This window comes from Tachypleus tridentatus, chromosome 1, assembly GCF_004210375.1.
Source record: "Tachypleus tridentatus isolate NWPU-2018 chromosome 1, ASM421037v1, whole genome shotgun sequence".
Taxonomy (NCBI): domain Eukaryota; kingdom Metazoa; phylum Arthropoda; class Merostomata; order Xiphosura; family Limulidae; genus Tachypleus; species Tachypleus tridentatus.
In genome coordinates this window covers 134,657,720-134,676,347 of record NC_134825.1, presented here as the reverse complement: position 1 = coordinate 134,676,347, position 18,628 = coordinate 134,657,720, and the positions used below count along the sequence as shown (strand labels likewise).

The 18,628-nt window shown below is 31.2% G+C and overlaps 1 protein-coding gene across 2 annotated transcripts in view; it reads right to left on the bottom strand.

Moving 5' to 3' along the window:
• Nucleotides 1–18,356, bottom strand: part of Dnaaf3 (Dynein axonemal assembly factor 3) — a 62,761-nt gene extending 44,405 nt beyond the window's left edge. Inside the window, exons 1-3 of one of the 2 annotated variants that reach the window (XM_076453167.1) lie at nucleotides 18,316–18,356; nucleotides 14,880–14,972; nucleotides 6,192–6,255 (exon numbers count right to left, since the gene is read on the bottom strand). In XM_076453167.1, coding sequence (XP_076309282.1) covers nucleotides 6,192–6,254 — 63 coding nt within the window. In that variant the 5' untranslated portion in view covers nucleotide 6,255; nucleotides 14,880–14,972; nucleotides 18,316–18,356. Of the gene's footprint in view, nucleotides 1–6,191; nucleotides 6,258–14,879; nucleotides 14,973–18,315 lie in introns of those variants that run through there. The other variant, XM_076453177.1, reaches the window with a different exon arrangement.
• Nucleotides 18,357–18,628: the final 272 nt, after the last annotated feature.

The window sequence follows — 18,628 nt, the reverse complement described above, 5'->3', positions numbered from 1 at the left end:
CCATAACAGCAGCTGAAAGCTGGTAAGTAGTTTGAAGGGGGTGAGAAATCATGAACAAGAGCCCTGTCAGGGTTTTATTATATGAGTGGGTAAGGATTCTTCTACAGTAGATGTCTGTGGATTGTTGGCAAAAAATCTGACAATAAACAGAAACACACATTTTGCTTGTTTCAAAATCAAATATTAAAAACAAGTCAAACTATGTATAAAAATTATTTACACTATAGATACCACTGTTGTATCTCAAGCTCTAAATAATTCCCATTTCTTATCAAAAGTTCACATAAATGGGTTAAATTACTTTAGAACACACTTTGACCAGACAAATTATTTTCTTTATCTCAATCAAACTGTAAAACTCACTTTAAAATATTGCCCATTATGGATAACCACTTACACACATGTTAACTTCATGTTTTCTTTTGCTAACAGATTTTCTGACTGAATTGCATTTGACTTTCTTCTCTACTTTTCTACATCACTTCACTTTACTTGCACATACTTGGCCACATTTATATGTTGTTCACTGAGGTCTTGAGCATTCTGTAAACTATGCAACATGATAATTTAACAATACTAACTTAAGGTAACTAGGAAAATACTGAAGATCCACCTAATATGACATCAACAATATTAGTATAGGCTAGACAAAAATGATATTGCAAATGTAACTCAATGCACAACTCATAGAGTTAAGTAACAAAATTTGTTACAACTAACACTTTTAAAACAATCCATCTTCAACACTCCTGTCTTAAAAACTAAACAACATTAAGTCACAAAATAAACTAAATAAGAACATTTACATTAAATAGTTTTTCTATATCTTCCAATACCCAAAGAATAATGTGTCCAGTTCCCCATCAGCTATTGTTAGACATATATTACTATTTCTGTTCAAGATTAATAGAAGTTTTGATTCAGATAGTTATATAGTGAGATTATTAAATTACTTTTAGAAATAAGTTAAATAACAACACTTACACTAAACAATCTTGTATATCCAACAATAAGCCCCTCTTCAAGAAAAATATTTACAATTTTTTTTTCACTAAGCACAAAGACAATTTTAGTTTATATACTAAACTTTCTCATATAGTTTACACCAACATTTGAAATTCCTTTGTCAGTCTCTTCTCATATAAAGCCTGCAGTAGGACTTCACACTGACACAATCTCACCAGTTATATTCCCTCCCTGGGCTTCTATACACTTTTCTGCCAGCTTGTCTGATGGTGCTCTCTCTTTTAGAAGCAGTGACATGTCAATTGAGCATGTGATCATGAACTGTTCACATATTAGTAGATCTGCCAGTCCTTTAAAGTTGTCATCATACTTGGCCCTGTCAATACATCTTATGAAGTATTTCCATAGATATGCCACAAAGTGAATTAGAGTTTCTCCAGTATCAGATTTAACCTCTCTGAGCTTTTGATGGAAACCTTCTTCAGTAAGTTCACATAATTTCAGTAATTGAACTTTTAATTTGTTATAATCCATGGCAACTTCTGAGTGACATAACGCTTATATCTACTTGTAAGCTTTTAATGTGAGAAGTGGGCTGAGACAGACTGCCAGGTCACCATATTCCCAGTTTTGATTTTGGTCAAATATTTCATATCTCTCCATGAAAGCATCCATGTCAGGTTTCTGTTTATTAAATTTAGACAGCTTGCATCATCTGCCCCCAACACCACTGTCATTCTGAGGTCCTTTATCTTTTTGTTGGGTGAGTTTGTTAATCTAAAGTCAAACCTGTTTATTAAGTTTGGACAGCTTATGTCAGCTGGCTTAAACACCATTGTCATTATTAGGTCCTTTATCTTTCTGTTGGGTAATCTAAATTTTGTGTTTTTATTTTTCTAGTTCAAGTCTCTTCTTCTCTTCTTTCTCTCTTTGTGCTCTCATTCTTTCTCCATCTATATCCAGTCTTTACTTTTTCTCATTTTCTTCTTCTTGTATCTACCTATGACCTTTAATCTCGAGTTCTTATTGCTGTTTAACAAATTCTCATAGCTTACTGACATAACAACCCAAGATGCTTACTTCTTTCAATTCACTTATCAGAATCTGTTGCCATAATTATAGTATTCACACTGTTTTTGCTACCATTATCACTCAGGAAATATAGACTTTCTTATTTTTGATACCATTCACTTCTATTTTTTCCACCTCTCTTTACTACTATATAATCCTGGCTGGCTTGCTAAATGTCAGGGTTTATGTACAAGCTATGTGCAACAATTCTTTAATTCTCTTTTCTTGTCAGAAGTCTACTCAGGCTGATTCAATTACTTTACAATCCAACTGACAAGATGAAATGTTTTGCTTTATTGTTATCACAATAGTATCAGTGAATAATTTACTTACTTTTACCCACAATTGTCTTCATTTTGTCAGAGCCCACACAGGTGGGTTCAGTTACTTTGAAAAGACAAATTATTCTTCTTATCTCTGTTAAACTGTGAAATTCACTTTAAAATGTTGCCTATTTTGACTAAATTAACAATATTGCAGTCTATCATCATGTTTACTAACCTAATATTTTCTGACTAAATATTATTCAACTTTGTATGACTTAACTTCTTTAGAAGCCACACATTTCAGCTAAATTGCAAATCACTCAGTCTTGATCTGTCTAATTATCTTCATTTTAGTTGACTTTCCTTTACTTCACATGCACTCACTAGCCACCTATATGTAAATTTTGTTCAAGGAGACCTTGAACTTTCTATAAACTATCTGATGCCATAATGGAATAATATTCATTAAAGGTAATATGAAAAATATGCCTAAATTAACAATCATACAGTCTAACTTCACTTCTACCAACATAGCATTTTCTGACTGAACATTACCTGATTTTGTAGGACTTAAGTTATTTGGAAATCACCAGTCACTACTAAAGTGCAAATCACTCAATCTTGATCTAACTACCTTCCTGTTGACTTGAATTTTCTCTACTTAACTTGCACTTACTAGTCATCTCTACATATTTCCTGTTTATTGAAGCCTCAAGCTTTCTATAAATTACACAATGCTACTTTAGCAAGAAAGATACTAAAAAATTCAAGTAACTTGGCATCAATGACACTATAACAATTGAACCACACACAAAATTTGACTCTTACTAAGTTATTCAATGAAACTGGTCTTAACTATTGCTATTAAAATAACTATTTTTAACTATCTTGTTACAAAAATAAATAATCATTAAATATTAAATCACCAATTCAGCTAAATAATAACTTTTACATTAATCAGTCTAAAAAATCTTTTATATCTATCATTAAAGGTTCACACAAGAAAGTTCACTTATTTCAGAACACCTTTTCATGAGAAAAAAAAAATCCTCCTTTTTCTCTGTTATTACGAGCTGTGAAACTTTAAAAATCAACTGTTACATCTAAACTGGCACACAGTCTAATTTCACTTTTATTTTCACTAATGGCCTGGTATGGTAGGGTCAAATGGTGAGGGCATTTGACATGTAATCTGAGAATCACAGGTTCAAATCCCTGTTGCACAAAAAATGCTCAACCTTTTAGCCATGAGGGTGTTAAGAAGTTGTGCCACTAACAGTCAGTAAAAGAGTAGTCCAAGAGTTGGTTGGTGGTGATGACCAGCTGCCTTCCCTCTAGTCTTATATTGTTAAATTAGGGGCAGGTAGTGCAGATAGCCCTTGTGTAGCTTTACACAAAATTCAAAACAAACTTTCACTAATTTAAACTTCCTTTCACTTACTTAGTTGCCTATATATTTATATATATATTGCCTGTCTGAGGACTAGAACATTCTACAATGCAACAAAAAAAATTCTGAAGATTCAAGTAAAGTTATATGAATTCAAAGCAATTTAACTACACAACAAATGATTCATAAACAGTTACATAAGAAAACCTGCAATAAATTATTACTTTTAAAAATACTGTATGTAACACTCACACTTTACATCTATCTAAATCATAACTCTCTTATTATATTTAAGTGAAATAATCATGTACATTTAACAAAGAGATATATGTTAAGGAATAATTAATTACAATGAAACATTTGTTCCCAAGATACACATGTTAAGGAGTAATGAAATAGATCTAAATGATATCATATATACACATTTTAAGGAGTAAGAAATAATGTCCAAGCATTATGTACTATGAATTACTTGGTAAAGACAAAGAAACTATATTTAAGTAATATCTTCTGTATTACCTGAAAGGGTAAGGAAAACATTAAGTACTATGAATTACTTGTTAAAGAAGAAGAAACTATATTTATATAATATCTTCTATATTACCTGAAAGGGTAGGGAAAACAACGTGTAAAACAATGGAAGCACATCTAATCTTAAAGAAAGTATTGGGTACTAAGTAAACAGGTTGAAGAGAAAAAAGGAAAACACAAGCAGAAGATATGTATCTAAAGTAGACATAAAAATTCAAAATGTAGAGATATGTATTGGATGGTAAAAGTCTCTTCATTTCTTTCTCCTCAACTTCAGCTTAAAGTTTCCCTATAGGAAAATGTGTGACAGATATGGAAAAGAGGATCAAAACAGCAACATGAACCCCCACAATATGTTCGATGATGGCTTTCACAAACCCAACACAAAAAACAACTTCATAAGTTGTTAGCAATTGTAAATGAAATATGCACATACTTCAGCAGAAGACTAATTAATGTTAATCTGTAAACATGTATTTGCATGACTGAGCTGAATAAGACAGTTGAAGTTCTATAACTTGGGGTTAGAGTTAAGATGTTCTGGTCCTTATATACCACACTGGGCTATTGGACCACAATATTATATATTATACATATACCATCCCAGCAACTGGAAATTGGGGTTGTAAAACTCCCAAGCTTCACTAGTAGAGTCTGGGGTTAATATATGTTTGGAAGTCCAGAGGTACAGTGTCCTTGAAACTATGCAGTAGGTGAACAAAGTTCCCTACATTTGTAATGGCAAACTGACCAAGATTTATTCAGCTTGAAGATCAGCAGGAACAGGCAGAATTCCCTTCAGCTTTACTCATGATAGTCCATGAGTGGTGGTCCATGATAGGCACCTTGACAGACTTATGGAACATTTCATTTTGATCCTGTTGCAACATGTAGTAATTACAATGAAAATGGTTGCTAATGTGGAATCAAAAATAAAAAGAATACCTGCCTGTGAAACACTAACTACAGAGTGGGATTCAGTGAGAAATAAAGGGGCTCTGGAAATGAAGATAGTATATGAGTGAGGAAGATACTTCGAGTTAAAGTCTAACATATGTGGTCAAAATAGCTACAGGGAATAGATGATAACCCTCAGAGAAGAAAATTGCTAGATCATTTATGTAACAAGATAGGAAAGTAGTAGAAGTAGTTCCCATAGCAGCCTGCACAGTCTTCCAGAGGGCAAATCAACTGGGCAATTAATAACATAGAGATGTGACAAATCTGGTGAGATGTGACATGCAAAATATTCCTCTCGATAACTATAATCCATTACAAGCCAAGAAAGTCAGTTTGCAAAGCCACCTCGTTAAGGTAAAGAGAAATAAGCCATGGAAAATTTAAGGATCCCAGTGAATGAAGAATTGAAATGAGTTTGTATGAGTCACCTAAAACGAGGACATTGACAAGACATAACAAACAGTCAAGGTTGAAGCACTCATAAAGGTAAGAAATGGTTGTTAAATAGATTGGTGAGAAGAATCTTTCCCTTTCTCTGGCTGCCACAGTCTTGGGTAGAAAAGACCTATTAGGGTAAAGCAGGACAAATGTGGTATGATAAAGAGTTCTATGCACAAGGATTGTAAATAACTCCAACAGACAATGTACACAAGCCAACACCAACAAAAATACAATTTTCAAGAAGTGTGAAACAAAGAAAATAAAGATAAGGACTCAAAGTGAGAATGAGACAATGCATGTAAAACTGTAGAATCCCAATATGGTAACTGAAAAAGGCCTTTGAAGAATATGAAATGATTTAAGAAGACCTGATAGTACTGGGGATTTAAAAACTTTCTGATATTTAGAAAATCAGAAAATGGTAGATAAGGATGTCTTATATGAAGCCACCATAGATGAAGCAAGACACCTCTCATATACCTGTCATAAAATGGGATTTGGTAAATACTTTAGGATGAAGAGGGATTAAATTTCTTTTAATATACTGAAAGTACATAATATCTCACCTTTAATGCCTCAATATTTATGAAGGGCATCTTCTGTTTAAGCTCTTCAAAATCTGTTACCATTCTGTTATAAAATAAACATAAACTACATAAATATAAGAAAAATTAAAATATCTCATAACAAATTTAAATGTTTGTGTATGTTAGCATTCAAACTGTTTATGAATAATTTATATCATAGTTTAAACAATTAATGTTATAAAAACCCATAAGGAATCACGACATGAAATTGCATCATTGTACTCAATAATTATCAAGTTTTTCACTAAAAATATGCAATGAGACTAGAAATATTCCTATTAATGTAAAAATTTTGTTTTTTTTTACTACTGATTAAGAATTTAGGCTTTCAATTAACCTTTTCCAGAGTGGAAAGAATGTCACTGATATCCCCTGATTTTTCCTTCTCACAGTGAAAATGCTAAACCATATTTCATGAACTTACACATTACTATCTACTTTTGGTTTCAAAAATTGTATATAATTTTATTTAGTTTTCATACAATTGTTTATGTGAAAATTTCACAATTTTGTTGTGAGACACTTGTTTTGAAGAAAATATTAAAATACTTTCTTTCATCTTAGACTTTAATTTAAAAAACAACAACAACATTGATCAGAAAGATCTAATTTATGTGTAGTCAGTTTCAACATGATTGATTTTTATTAGTATATCTAGTTTAAATCTTTATTTTGCTGACTACAGTTGTCATCTCTTTTGGCTCAGAATAAAAATGCTATACAAACTGACAAGATTTATCACTGACTGAGCAACAGACCATTCAAAATGGTGCCAGATGATCAGGCTATATAATAATATTTTTGCTACTATTAGTCTTTGGTAAAATCAGTCTTAATTCAATATAACTGAAGGCTTATCTATTAGCATGCATTAAGTAAATACAATAAATGAAAAAATAACATTAATTAAAAAATGGGCCCGGCACGGCCAAGTGTGTTAAGGCGTTTGACTCGTAATCCGAGGGTCGGGGGTTCAAATTCCGTTCACACCAAACATGCTCGACCTTTCAGCCATGGGGGCATTATAATGTGATGGTCAATCCCACTATTCGTTGGTAAAAGAGTAGCCCAAGAGTTGGCAGTGGGTGGTGATGACTAGGTGCCTTCCCTCTAGTCTTACACTGCAAAATTAGGGAAGGCTAGCACAGATAGCCTTCTAGTAGCTTTTCACAAAATTAAAAAAAACTGAACTAAACATTAATTAAATAAATTAAGTTTGATTCACTGAAATATTTTGGTATTACTGTCATAGTCTCTAAAATTAGTAAGGCTTACCTTATGTCATAAGAAAAACTTTCCATAACTTTCAAACAAATATAATATAGTGACATTTTTAGGAATGAAAATAACATCTAAAAAGCTACACAAAAATTCTAAACTTTAACATAAATAAGAGATGATTTTTTCTGTAGGAGTTATATCTAAAATCTTGCTTATTGAAACCATATATTACTTGCAAACCACTTTATTCAATTTACAATGATGTAAATAGTTTTTCATCTGCTCTATCCAATGATATTTAAACCTTTGCTTGCAGCTAATTTCAAGGTTATTTGTCATTACCAACTGTTCACATTCTTTAATAACTTTATAACATGTAATGTGAACAGATGCCTGTAATAAAAACATTTCACATTATTATTTAAAGTGATGATAGATGCCAAGCAAATAAAATTTCTGTTTTGAGATAGACAGAAAAATTACAAAATATTTTTTTAAGTATATTGTTTCTAGACAAGATACCTTTAACCTGTGAAGAATGTAAATTTTAATATTATTTAAATTTTTATTTGTGAATTACACTAAACAAATGTTACAAAATCACTAAATGTTAATTCTAAAACATCTTTATAGAAAAAATTGTAGAAAGAAAGTGAGATTTATTATTTTTATTATATTATGAAATATGATTTGCAGCTGTGCATTCATCATCTCAAAGGAACCCACACCTCATAATAGAGTTAAAAATTAACAGTATTAACATGGTAGCAAAGAAAGTACATCATAATATTTTCTATTTTATCATCATGCAAATCTTCTTCAAAAAATTTCATCAAAATTTAGGCATACTTTCTGAATAAACTATTTCTTAGTTTCTTTTTAGTACAACATTTTGAAAAGATTATAAACATTTCATTATTGTCTGACTATATTTTTCATAGTATATAGTTTTTAGACTGGCGCAACTCACACATTCCACAAAAATATTTTTAACATAGCACTCCAGCAATATTTTGTAAGAGTAATTAACATCTTTTTCTAAACTGGATAAGTAAGACTTTGATTATTAAATATTCTGGTGTTACTTTCCTCTCACATTGCATAGGCAACATGTTTCAATAAATAAATAACTACTGTATTGCATTCTTTGTTTTTAGCACAAAGTTACACAAAGAATTATCTTTAAAACACATGTATATTTTGAAAGTTAACATTTTTCTCATTTGAAAATGTATTTCTAACAGATACTTACCTCCACTCACAGAACAGCATTATTCCTTGTAAATCGTTTTTAGAAAACTTGCATGCTATAAGTCTTGAGTTAACTCACACCTAAAACTCATGTTTAACGTGAATTGCACTGGTCAAAGGTGTAGACAGGGGCGGAGGGGTTACAGGCCCTCAGGTTTTCTGTCTTAATATAAAATCATTTACTTGCAGACAAATGCTCTCAAGTAAGTTCAACCAAATTAAAATTTTGATGATAAACATCATTAACACTCAAGTGTTTCTTAAATTATCCTCAGGTGGGATACAAAAATGTAAGCTTTTAAAACACATGAACAAGGTGGAGGGGTTGGTGAGGGCAAGATCCACACAGAAAGCATCTATGTAGAAAATGTGCACAAGCTAAGATATGATATAGGACACTAGTGAGGTACACACTAATTCTGGAACAGGAATGCTTTTCACCTAGATAATGCAAAATCTGAAATATAGGGGTAAAGGCCAAAGTTTTTAAACTGTAACATTGTGAGATTAAACATGCAAGGAGAAACATATATTTCAAAACTGGTTCCTCCTGCAAAATTAGAATTATCTGGTCTGGAAATATTGAATGTATTTATGAGAATCATATAGACCCCAACCATACACACGAGGTTCCACATCTCATCATTCAAATTAAAAGCTTGTGGACCCAAAAGTAGATCCAAAATGTATCAGCTTGAGCATCATGATATTATATTATGGCAATATGATATGAAGAGATACCAAAAGAAAGGTACAAGATCTTGCATGTCAAACAACCAAAATTATGAAGAGAAGGCACCAACATAAAAGTGGACAAACCCACACCACAATCTGAAGAAGCAGGAAATATAACAAACCAAACTCAGAATTATGGGCCCAGGAACCCAACCTGAAAGTCACAGAATGTTGGACATGAGTCACTGGAATTATGAATGGATAGCAACAAACATCCAAAGGGAAAAAAACTTCCCCAAAACCTGAAGAAGTACATTATGCAACATACCAAACTCAGAAGTAAGGAAGTATTCCAACTTCATTCATCTAGGCTGTTATTATGAACTGAATTCATAACTCCCAACCTGAGAAGCAAGGGAACACACCTGTCCCTCAAATTATGAGAATGTGGAACAAATGAAGTTCAACTAACAGATCAAGAACTTGACGGTGCATGTACTGAATTATAAGGAGTTGAAAACCCTCTTCCATCATCATGAAAAGTAATGTTATGACAAAAGGAGCCATGTTCAACATAACCAGATAGTGAATTGCCGACTCTGAACCAAAATTATGAGGAGGATCCCAAAAGCCTGGTTTGCTTTCACCAAACATCAGGGAAAATCATCCAGGGTTATGGGTAGGAGAATATCTAGCTTTGCACTTTTCTCCTTGAGTGGAATAAAGTGTTCAAACATTACTCAGGAGAAACAGATCTCTGTTCACTACTTCAGCAACTCCTATATTCCACTAAAGAGAAATGGGGGAGAATTTGCACTAGGGAGGCTCAAGAAACGATGCTCCAAAGACAGTGCAATAGGTGAATAATGCTCTCTATTTTGGAAAGCAAACCAATGCACATTTATTCAATTCAGGGTGCAGGGATGGACCAAATCCATTTATGCATTACTCAAGATAATCTGTGAGTTGTGATCCAGTACTGTATATCATGTATGGTATGAAATAATTATGTACCACCTTGAAAGTACCAAAGTGGTTTTATGGAACATCCAATATCAACAGAGCTCATTGCTACCAGGAATTTTATTTATTAGACTAGTAGTAGCTAGTGCAGACTTAGAAAAAGCATACCTGACCAGACAATACCAGCTACAGAGTAGGATCAAATTATAATAATAAAAATGTCCCTGAAAAAGAATAGAATAACACAAAAGGCATTACATCATTGAGCTGAGGCACATATAATAGCTGTTATGGTAGTCTAAACCATGTGAGGAGAAAAACACTAAATCATGTAAATAGTGCAATACAAATATATTAGGTGTGGTCTACATACCAGCCTACACAATATTTTACAGTAGCCAATGCACCAAACTTCCAGGAACACTGAGAGAAATTGAATTTGATGAGATGAGGCTCCACTCCTTCAATTAAAGCCACACAAAGGTGTAAAAAGAATATGAACAAAATGAAGAATCCAACCTGGAAAAGTGATAGAAGATAAGTTATGTGACACAGTAGGATACCAACGGATAAATAAATAATTCAATGCATCAAAAAGCCCAAACTGGGTATAAAAGACAATCCAGATTCAACTGATCATATAAATGTGAAATGGAGTGAAGATGGATGGAAGTGAAAGTCTTATTTTTTTCTCTACCAGCTGAAGTTTTGGGTAGAAAAGCCATGTCTGGACACAACAACTAGTGGAATTATAAAGACTCCTGTGAACATCAAGCAGAAACACATCCAAACATTGATGCCTGCAAGCCAAAAACAGAATAATATAATTGTTATGTGAAAGATGATGTAGTGAACATGACCCTAAAGGTTTAAAAAGTGGATGAGATAAGGCATGGAGAACCCCTGTGATATCCAAATTAAGAACCAGGAAAGGCTTGTGACAACAAATATAACTCAAAAGTATTTCAAAAGTAGTAACAAAACCAGGGACCCCAAAACTTTTCTTTCAGTAGAGAAATGAAAAGTAGCTAATACAACAGGGCAATAGATAAAGGTGCTAAACCTTTGTTAAATAACTACATTAAAAATTGAGAGACATGGCACACTGGAAGGAGAAGGATTAAACTTTGAGAAACCACTGACATGAAGTAAGCCAATTCTGTTGATAAAATTATAAAAAAAGAATGCCAAATGGATTCTGTTAATAAGGGTGCTACCCAAAAACTCAATCTCTGATGTTGTGCAATGGACCACATAAAAGACAGGCATTAAGTTGAAGAATATCAACTGCTGAATGAAAATTGACCAAAGCTGATTTAAAAGAGCTAGCCAGTGAGGAATGGGAAGATGTTGATACTCCTGAGAAGAATGAAAGCCATGGCTTTCCCAGCCAAAGTGCCATCACCAGTTTCACTTGACAGGATGTGGAGCAAATCACTGAGGTTGAATGAAAGATAATGAAACTAAAAAACTGGATTATCATACACAAAATGGAGATAACACTGTGAAGAATCTGAGATCAGAATATGAAGTCAGGAATAGGTAACATTAGATTTTGTCTTTCTACTGACAGAATGAAAGAGCTATAGAAGGGAAAGAATTAATTCCAAAGAGGCTGGATGAAATGATTGCAGCAAGATAGGTTGCCAATCATCTGTCTTTTTCATTAGTATAAACAGCTGGGAATAAAAACTCTTGAAATAGGAATCAATGTGCTCTATAGCCTCTTTTGACAAAGATACTGGTTGGTTTGAGCTGAATGGCTAGTCCTTGGGTAGTGGAAATCCAACTGGTATGAGAGACAATGGAGGAGGAGACATGAATTAAATGACCTATCCTCTAATGAGAAGTAGAATGACCCACTGATCTGTGGTAAATGTCTCACACACTGACACAAACCCTCTGAATTGAGATGCTACAGGACCTGACCCTATAAGGTAGCCAATGTTCCATACTAGAAGACAATACCCACTAGTAAGGTAAGAATTTCCCTTGTGTTACAATTGATTTTGGTATTAAAGCTAGATGTTAGGACACTTGGATAGGAGATGCATAAAGCCATCCTGTAGAAGGCCTTTGGAACAGTCAAGAAACTATGGCAGAAAGGGAAAAGTGGCAACAAGCCACATCAACACAAGATACCATGGAATAGGTAATACCTGCAAAAAGAGATTGTCTAAGAAAAGGTTCTCTGAAATCTCTAAAAGCCAAACCAGGAAAGTGAACTCTCTTTAACAAGACATCTCTCTCAAAAGATTTGAACAACAAACAAAAAAGAGAGCTGATAATTTAACAAAGTAGTAGTCAATAAATGACTAAGATAATCTGAATATTGCTTCAGAGATTTGTGATAAGCCTCAGACAACAGCTGCAAAAATTAAAAGAGCACGAAACTATTGTGAAAGAATACTGAAATTGATTACGGTGAACTTTTATACGTTGTCTAGAGCCTTAAATAGGAAAAGGAGGATATAATCTTTGAAAGTCCAAATAAGAGTTTTTCAGGCAATGGAAAGTCAAGATATGCTGACCCAATAAACCAGGAAAATGAGGCATGGCAGCACCCTCAAGAAAAAGTGAATAAGTAGTAGTAGTGGGGAGCTTTTATTTATATCTGACATAGAGGGCACATTGATGTAGGCAGAGAGAGTCACAAGATTAAAAGTTGCTATAGGCAACAGTGGGGTATAAAGACTGGAGCAAATGAAGCATAATTCATACCAATACTTATATGTACAAAGAAGAGTAACTTTCATTGGGATAACACTAAAGTGTGAGAGGATATAATTGTATTTGAAAATACATATCCTATAGTAATTTCAATCACACAAAACTATGTTCCTTAGAAATACAAAGTTCCTTTTATAGGAAACATTTAATTTACAGTGAACTTTCTCAACTTGCATTATCATGAGTTACTTCTAACATATGTATTAAAAAAATTACTATAAAAATTTTTATAACATAAAAATGCCTCCTTCCATACATATAACCCTTAGATATAGATCTATATTACCAAATGTAACTACAGAAGCACCGATATCCAGATTCAATGCCATTAGCAATGGTTAAATAAAGGTAACAATGAATAATACTTATCCCAGTTAAAATGAGGTTGTTTTCAATTTCAAAAAACAATTTTATTACTGATTTCTAGTCAATTGTACATTTTATTAAAGTAAAACAATCAAATTTGTTTTAAATCTTCACATTTACCCAAACCATTAGCTTTTGTGCATATTATATTTCATTAAACAAATACTACTTTCTATAGCTGTATGAAGAAATATATGAATATCAAATACTTATATATATTCTTCATTAAAATATCAATAAACAAACTTAGGTTTCAACCTACAGTACATAAATACCTGATACCAACTAGTCAATTCAATAGTTTGAGATTTCAGAAGGTAAATCCAGTTATGAGTTGGTGAAGTTTCTTTGAACTAAAGACTGTTGAAATGTGCATAACTTATATAAAAATTAGTATAATTACTTCCAGTTGTTTTGTTACTTCATCTATAGTACTTAATTAACACATGTATGCATATTCAAAAAATATCTTTTCAAGAGTTACTGGTGGCTTAAACAACTAATATTATATTGATATATGTATCTACATTTAATATTATACCAAAAATGACAAACTTTAAATTAAATTTACACATGCACATATTACACAATATATTTGTATGTTCTACTATGTTTTGAAATGTGTAATTTTATCCATTCTGATCTCAAGATAGTAGAGCAACACCAATTATGTGTATAACAAACCATAACACAGCCTAGTATCCATGAATTACTTTCTTAAAGCAGTTTATTACAGTTAGAATTTTGATTAAAAAACAAAAACAGAAGAAAATAAAAGTTATATTTGGGATAAACAACCTTACATGTTGTACATGTAAATTTCTTGAAAAATTATTAATTTAAGATACATGTATACACACTTAAGACATGTCTGCATAAGGTGCACAGAAAATAAATGCATAACATATATCAACTTGTTCAGAGTGTGTGTTTGTTACATGGCAAAGCCACATTGGAATATCTGTTTTGTCCACAGCAGGGGAATTGAATCCCAGACTTTAACATTGTAAGTCTATAGGTTTAACACTGTCCCAAAAGTGGATCAACTTGTTCAACTTGCTACAAAATACTGAGGATTATTTTTATTATTATTTTAACCTGTATGCACAGTACAAAACATGTTTAAGAAGTTTATCTGTGCCCTGAATATTGAATAACACTATCTATCAACAATTAGGAGCATACAGTCCATAGACTGGAAACAAAACTGCAGGAAATTAATAATTATATTTTATAAGAAAAACATATTTATCATATAATGCTTTTAATCATAAAACATGCTTTTGAGGAATTTTTTATATATTTCATTTGCAAAGTCAGGTGAAAGAAAGTCATATATTTCTGGATATCATATACATTTCTGAATTTGAATAACATCCAAGAATTCAGTTGTTCAGAGAAAGCATTAATTCACATAAATCAAATTGTTTTAGTATAAACTATAAAATACAATATACTTACCTAATTAATTCTGAAGACTTCTTCTTTATGTAGTTTACAGTTGATTGTCTGATAAGAGTATTTCCAAGTACTTCCAAAACAATTCAGTCTTTTCTGTGTGTGTATACATATATATATATATATATACATACATACATATCATTTATACACAAAAATTACTAACTTCTTAGTTAATCATACATAACAGTTTCTCAATGAACTTCTTACTGGGTATTACTACCCCTTTTTATTATAGTCTCACATTTACAAAGTGTACTTATGGTTTTATAATACAATGTACACTTTATAATAATCTGCTAACCACTGGATTTTTCATTTTAACAAATACTTTTAGAAGATCATTTTAATTTCGTCAAGAGAGAAAAAAAACAAAAACTACCTTGAACAAGTAAGGCTCTTGCATTTATTAGCTATAACTAATCAGTGATGACTATCAACCATAAATATGTGTCAAAATATCAAATTATTTTATGTATCAAGAAAACTAATAGCCTGTTAAAAGCACTCATTAACCTTTTACTATATAAATTACTCAAAATCTCATTATTCATAGAGTACTTAGGTAAATAAATGTATATCTTGAAGTTCCCATACTGAATTCTCAAGTGGTGATTTCTGATGCATACATTTGTATAACCTAAATGCAACTGTCATAGGATATGACATTTTATATACAATATCAACAGATTATAGCATTAAATTAATATTATTGCCAATTATGATGTTGAAAAACAAATAACACCAAATATTCAAATAGCTAAGAGATGCTGTGATAAACAAGCAACATTTCTTAATGTCAATAAGAAGACTTCTCCTTGAGTATACTTGCATTGTGACTAGTTCATGACTGTTATGTAATGTCATGTGACAGTTATGAGAGGCAAACAAATTATTGAGGTTAATTGCCTAAATTCATTATTCACTTTAGCTATAAGTTCAAAGACATTTGCTATCACTCTACACATTTTGCACCAAATATTTTCTAAAACAAACATGGTGTCTGAAAAAAGGCCAAATAAAGTGACAGTATTTGAAAGTTTTCATTCCTAAAGAAAGAAATCTTCAAATTGGTTGCTCAAAGGTTTTTTAAATTTGCTCTATTAAAACATGTTCTTCATTGGATCTTTATTAAAGATATGATAACTTTAAATGCATAATGAGAAAGAAGAACCCACATGCTTTCATTGAATTTGTTACAAATCTCAGTACTTACACTGTGTCACTTTCAAAATTTATGTAAAATCATTTTTTAAGTGAAAATACTCACTAACCATAGACCAAACATTCTGTCATTGAGTACTGGGAGACAAAGCTGGATATGAGAATTATATTAACAGAATTACAAATTCTTTACAGTAGGTGTGTGATGTTTTAGCAATAAATTTCAACAGTAACAAAATAGCATATTATCCACTTATTTTAAAATAACATATTAAAACAACTCAAACATATACACACATTTTTGTTACACTGTTGGTTACTACAGTTGTGTACAGAGATTTAATAATTGTCTTTTTTGTCTGAATAACTAAACCAAAAAAGTGCCACTACACACTTTTTGAGACTAAACTCACAATCACACAGCTTAATTCTAGCTATCTATTTAGCTAACTGTCTGTCTTTGCCTTACTTGAACTACATTTTGTATGCATATTTATCAACAGCCCAACAGAAGTCATGTACTACAAGATATTTTCATGTAATAATACTCAGAAAGTTCAAGTAACAAAATGCAATAATACAGCAATCATCAATTTATGGGAATTAAACTACTCAATGCATAATCTGCACGGTTATGGAACCTGTGATAAACTATCATTTTTAAAAATAACTAAATTTAACACTTGCCCAATACTTAAATTACAACATTTGTGCATATCTAATATATATAAATCTTCTGGAATTAAACTTTCCTCTTCATTCTTTCCTTGTATGTTACATTATCTTCAGATTAACTTTGTTTTTACATGATGCAATGTAGAGTAATAATCTTGAGGTTTTGACTTTACACTTTCTTGATTATTTTGTGTTCCTAAAATTTTATTGTTAATCTAATTTTTCCATAAGATATCTTGGCTTTCTCTTCATTCTGGTGGCAAGACTAACAAAACAGTTTCAACACAATATGTTACATTATTATCGAAACACATAAAAAATAAGTTAAAAGTGACTCATAATATACTTTTACCTCATAGAATTATAAAAATATATAGCATTATTTCCTAATAGACACTACAATGACTGAAGAAGTATTTAACTTTGCAATCTGTATTGTTGTGATGTCAGTAAAACATGCATACCACTAATCACTCGAATAATTGTACATTCTATAGGATAAAACAGAGCATGATAAATGAACTTCAAAAGTAAAGAATAAAAATGTTTGTTCCTCTTAATTTTAGTTTTATTTACTCTTGAAACAAAATACTTATGGAGACCCTGCAGAAGTACATTTATTGTACATTCACTTGTAAAACACAAGCTAAATATCTATCATTCATCAGGAGAAAAAAATAACAAAAACAAAAGTTCTCATACTAAAAGTTAAATGAATGTTATATTTAATAATTGAAATTATTAAATCCCTCATATTACATTCAACAACGAACTAATAAAGTTTTAAGAAACATTGTCTTTTCATAAAATTAATACCATATAATACATACTTCTTAATTAGAAGAAAAAATAATTAACAAGTAATGTTTTTATTTGCATAATATGATACTCTTGTACTATATGTGTTTCTCCATAGAAGTTAATAAGGAACAGTTTTGTCTGATTTTGCAAAAATAAAAGAAGTTTGGAGCATGAGAGCATGCACAATACCATGCAGAAAAACATCAATATAAATAAGCCACAAGAATGCAATAAAAGCCAAAAAGAATGTTTAGATAACCTTAGGCCTTCACTTTTTTATTTTTAGGTTTAACTATATTGTTAAATGTATTCAAATTAATTTCATCAAAATATAATCATAGTAAACAGAGGTCAGATTTTTGTTTTACAACTTAAATATAACCTAACAAATACTTTCTTCTATTCCTCTCATAGGTCATATTGAATCAAAAAATTTATATAGGCATAAAAATATTTCTTATTAATAATTTGAAAAATAAATCATCATATTATTTGTTCTACAATATTTTGTAACATGCTAGCAGTCAAGTAGGTTTTAGAATGTGATAAAAATTCCAACATAGTTTAGAAATTTATGTAAATTAATATACATCATTCAACAGTTGATACAAAATATCCTGATAACAGTTTGTTTAACAGCACTTATCCCCTTAGAAGTAAAAACAGATTTATTAGTATAATGCTTTCAGTAAGTGTACTTGCTTACTTAACAATTTACTTTTACCACACATTAGGCATTATGATAATTGTACAATCATAATTAACTAACTTTGTAAAATTTGAATACACAAGAAATCACCTTGTAGACCAAAACTTTCAGCTTGTTCAAAGGCTATTCCTAATAACAGCAGTTGTCGAGCATAAGACTCAATGCTGTTCTCTGCAACATACATCTGTTCAAAATAATATTTAAAATTTTCAACAAAAATTTTAACATATCTTACATTAAAATATCTACAATTTATAACTATCAAGTACAATAAAATGCAATGTTTCACAAAATGTTTCCCAGTAAGAAGAGTAAATTAACGGCATTTCATATATATATTTTTTCTAAACCACAACTAATAACACATTTTCTCAATGCAACATAAATGTTCTATCACAGGATG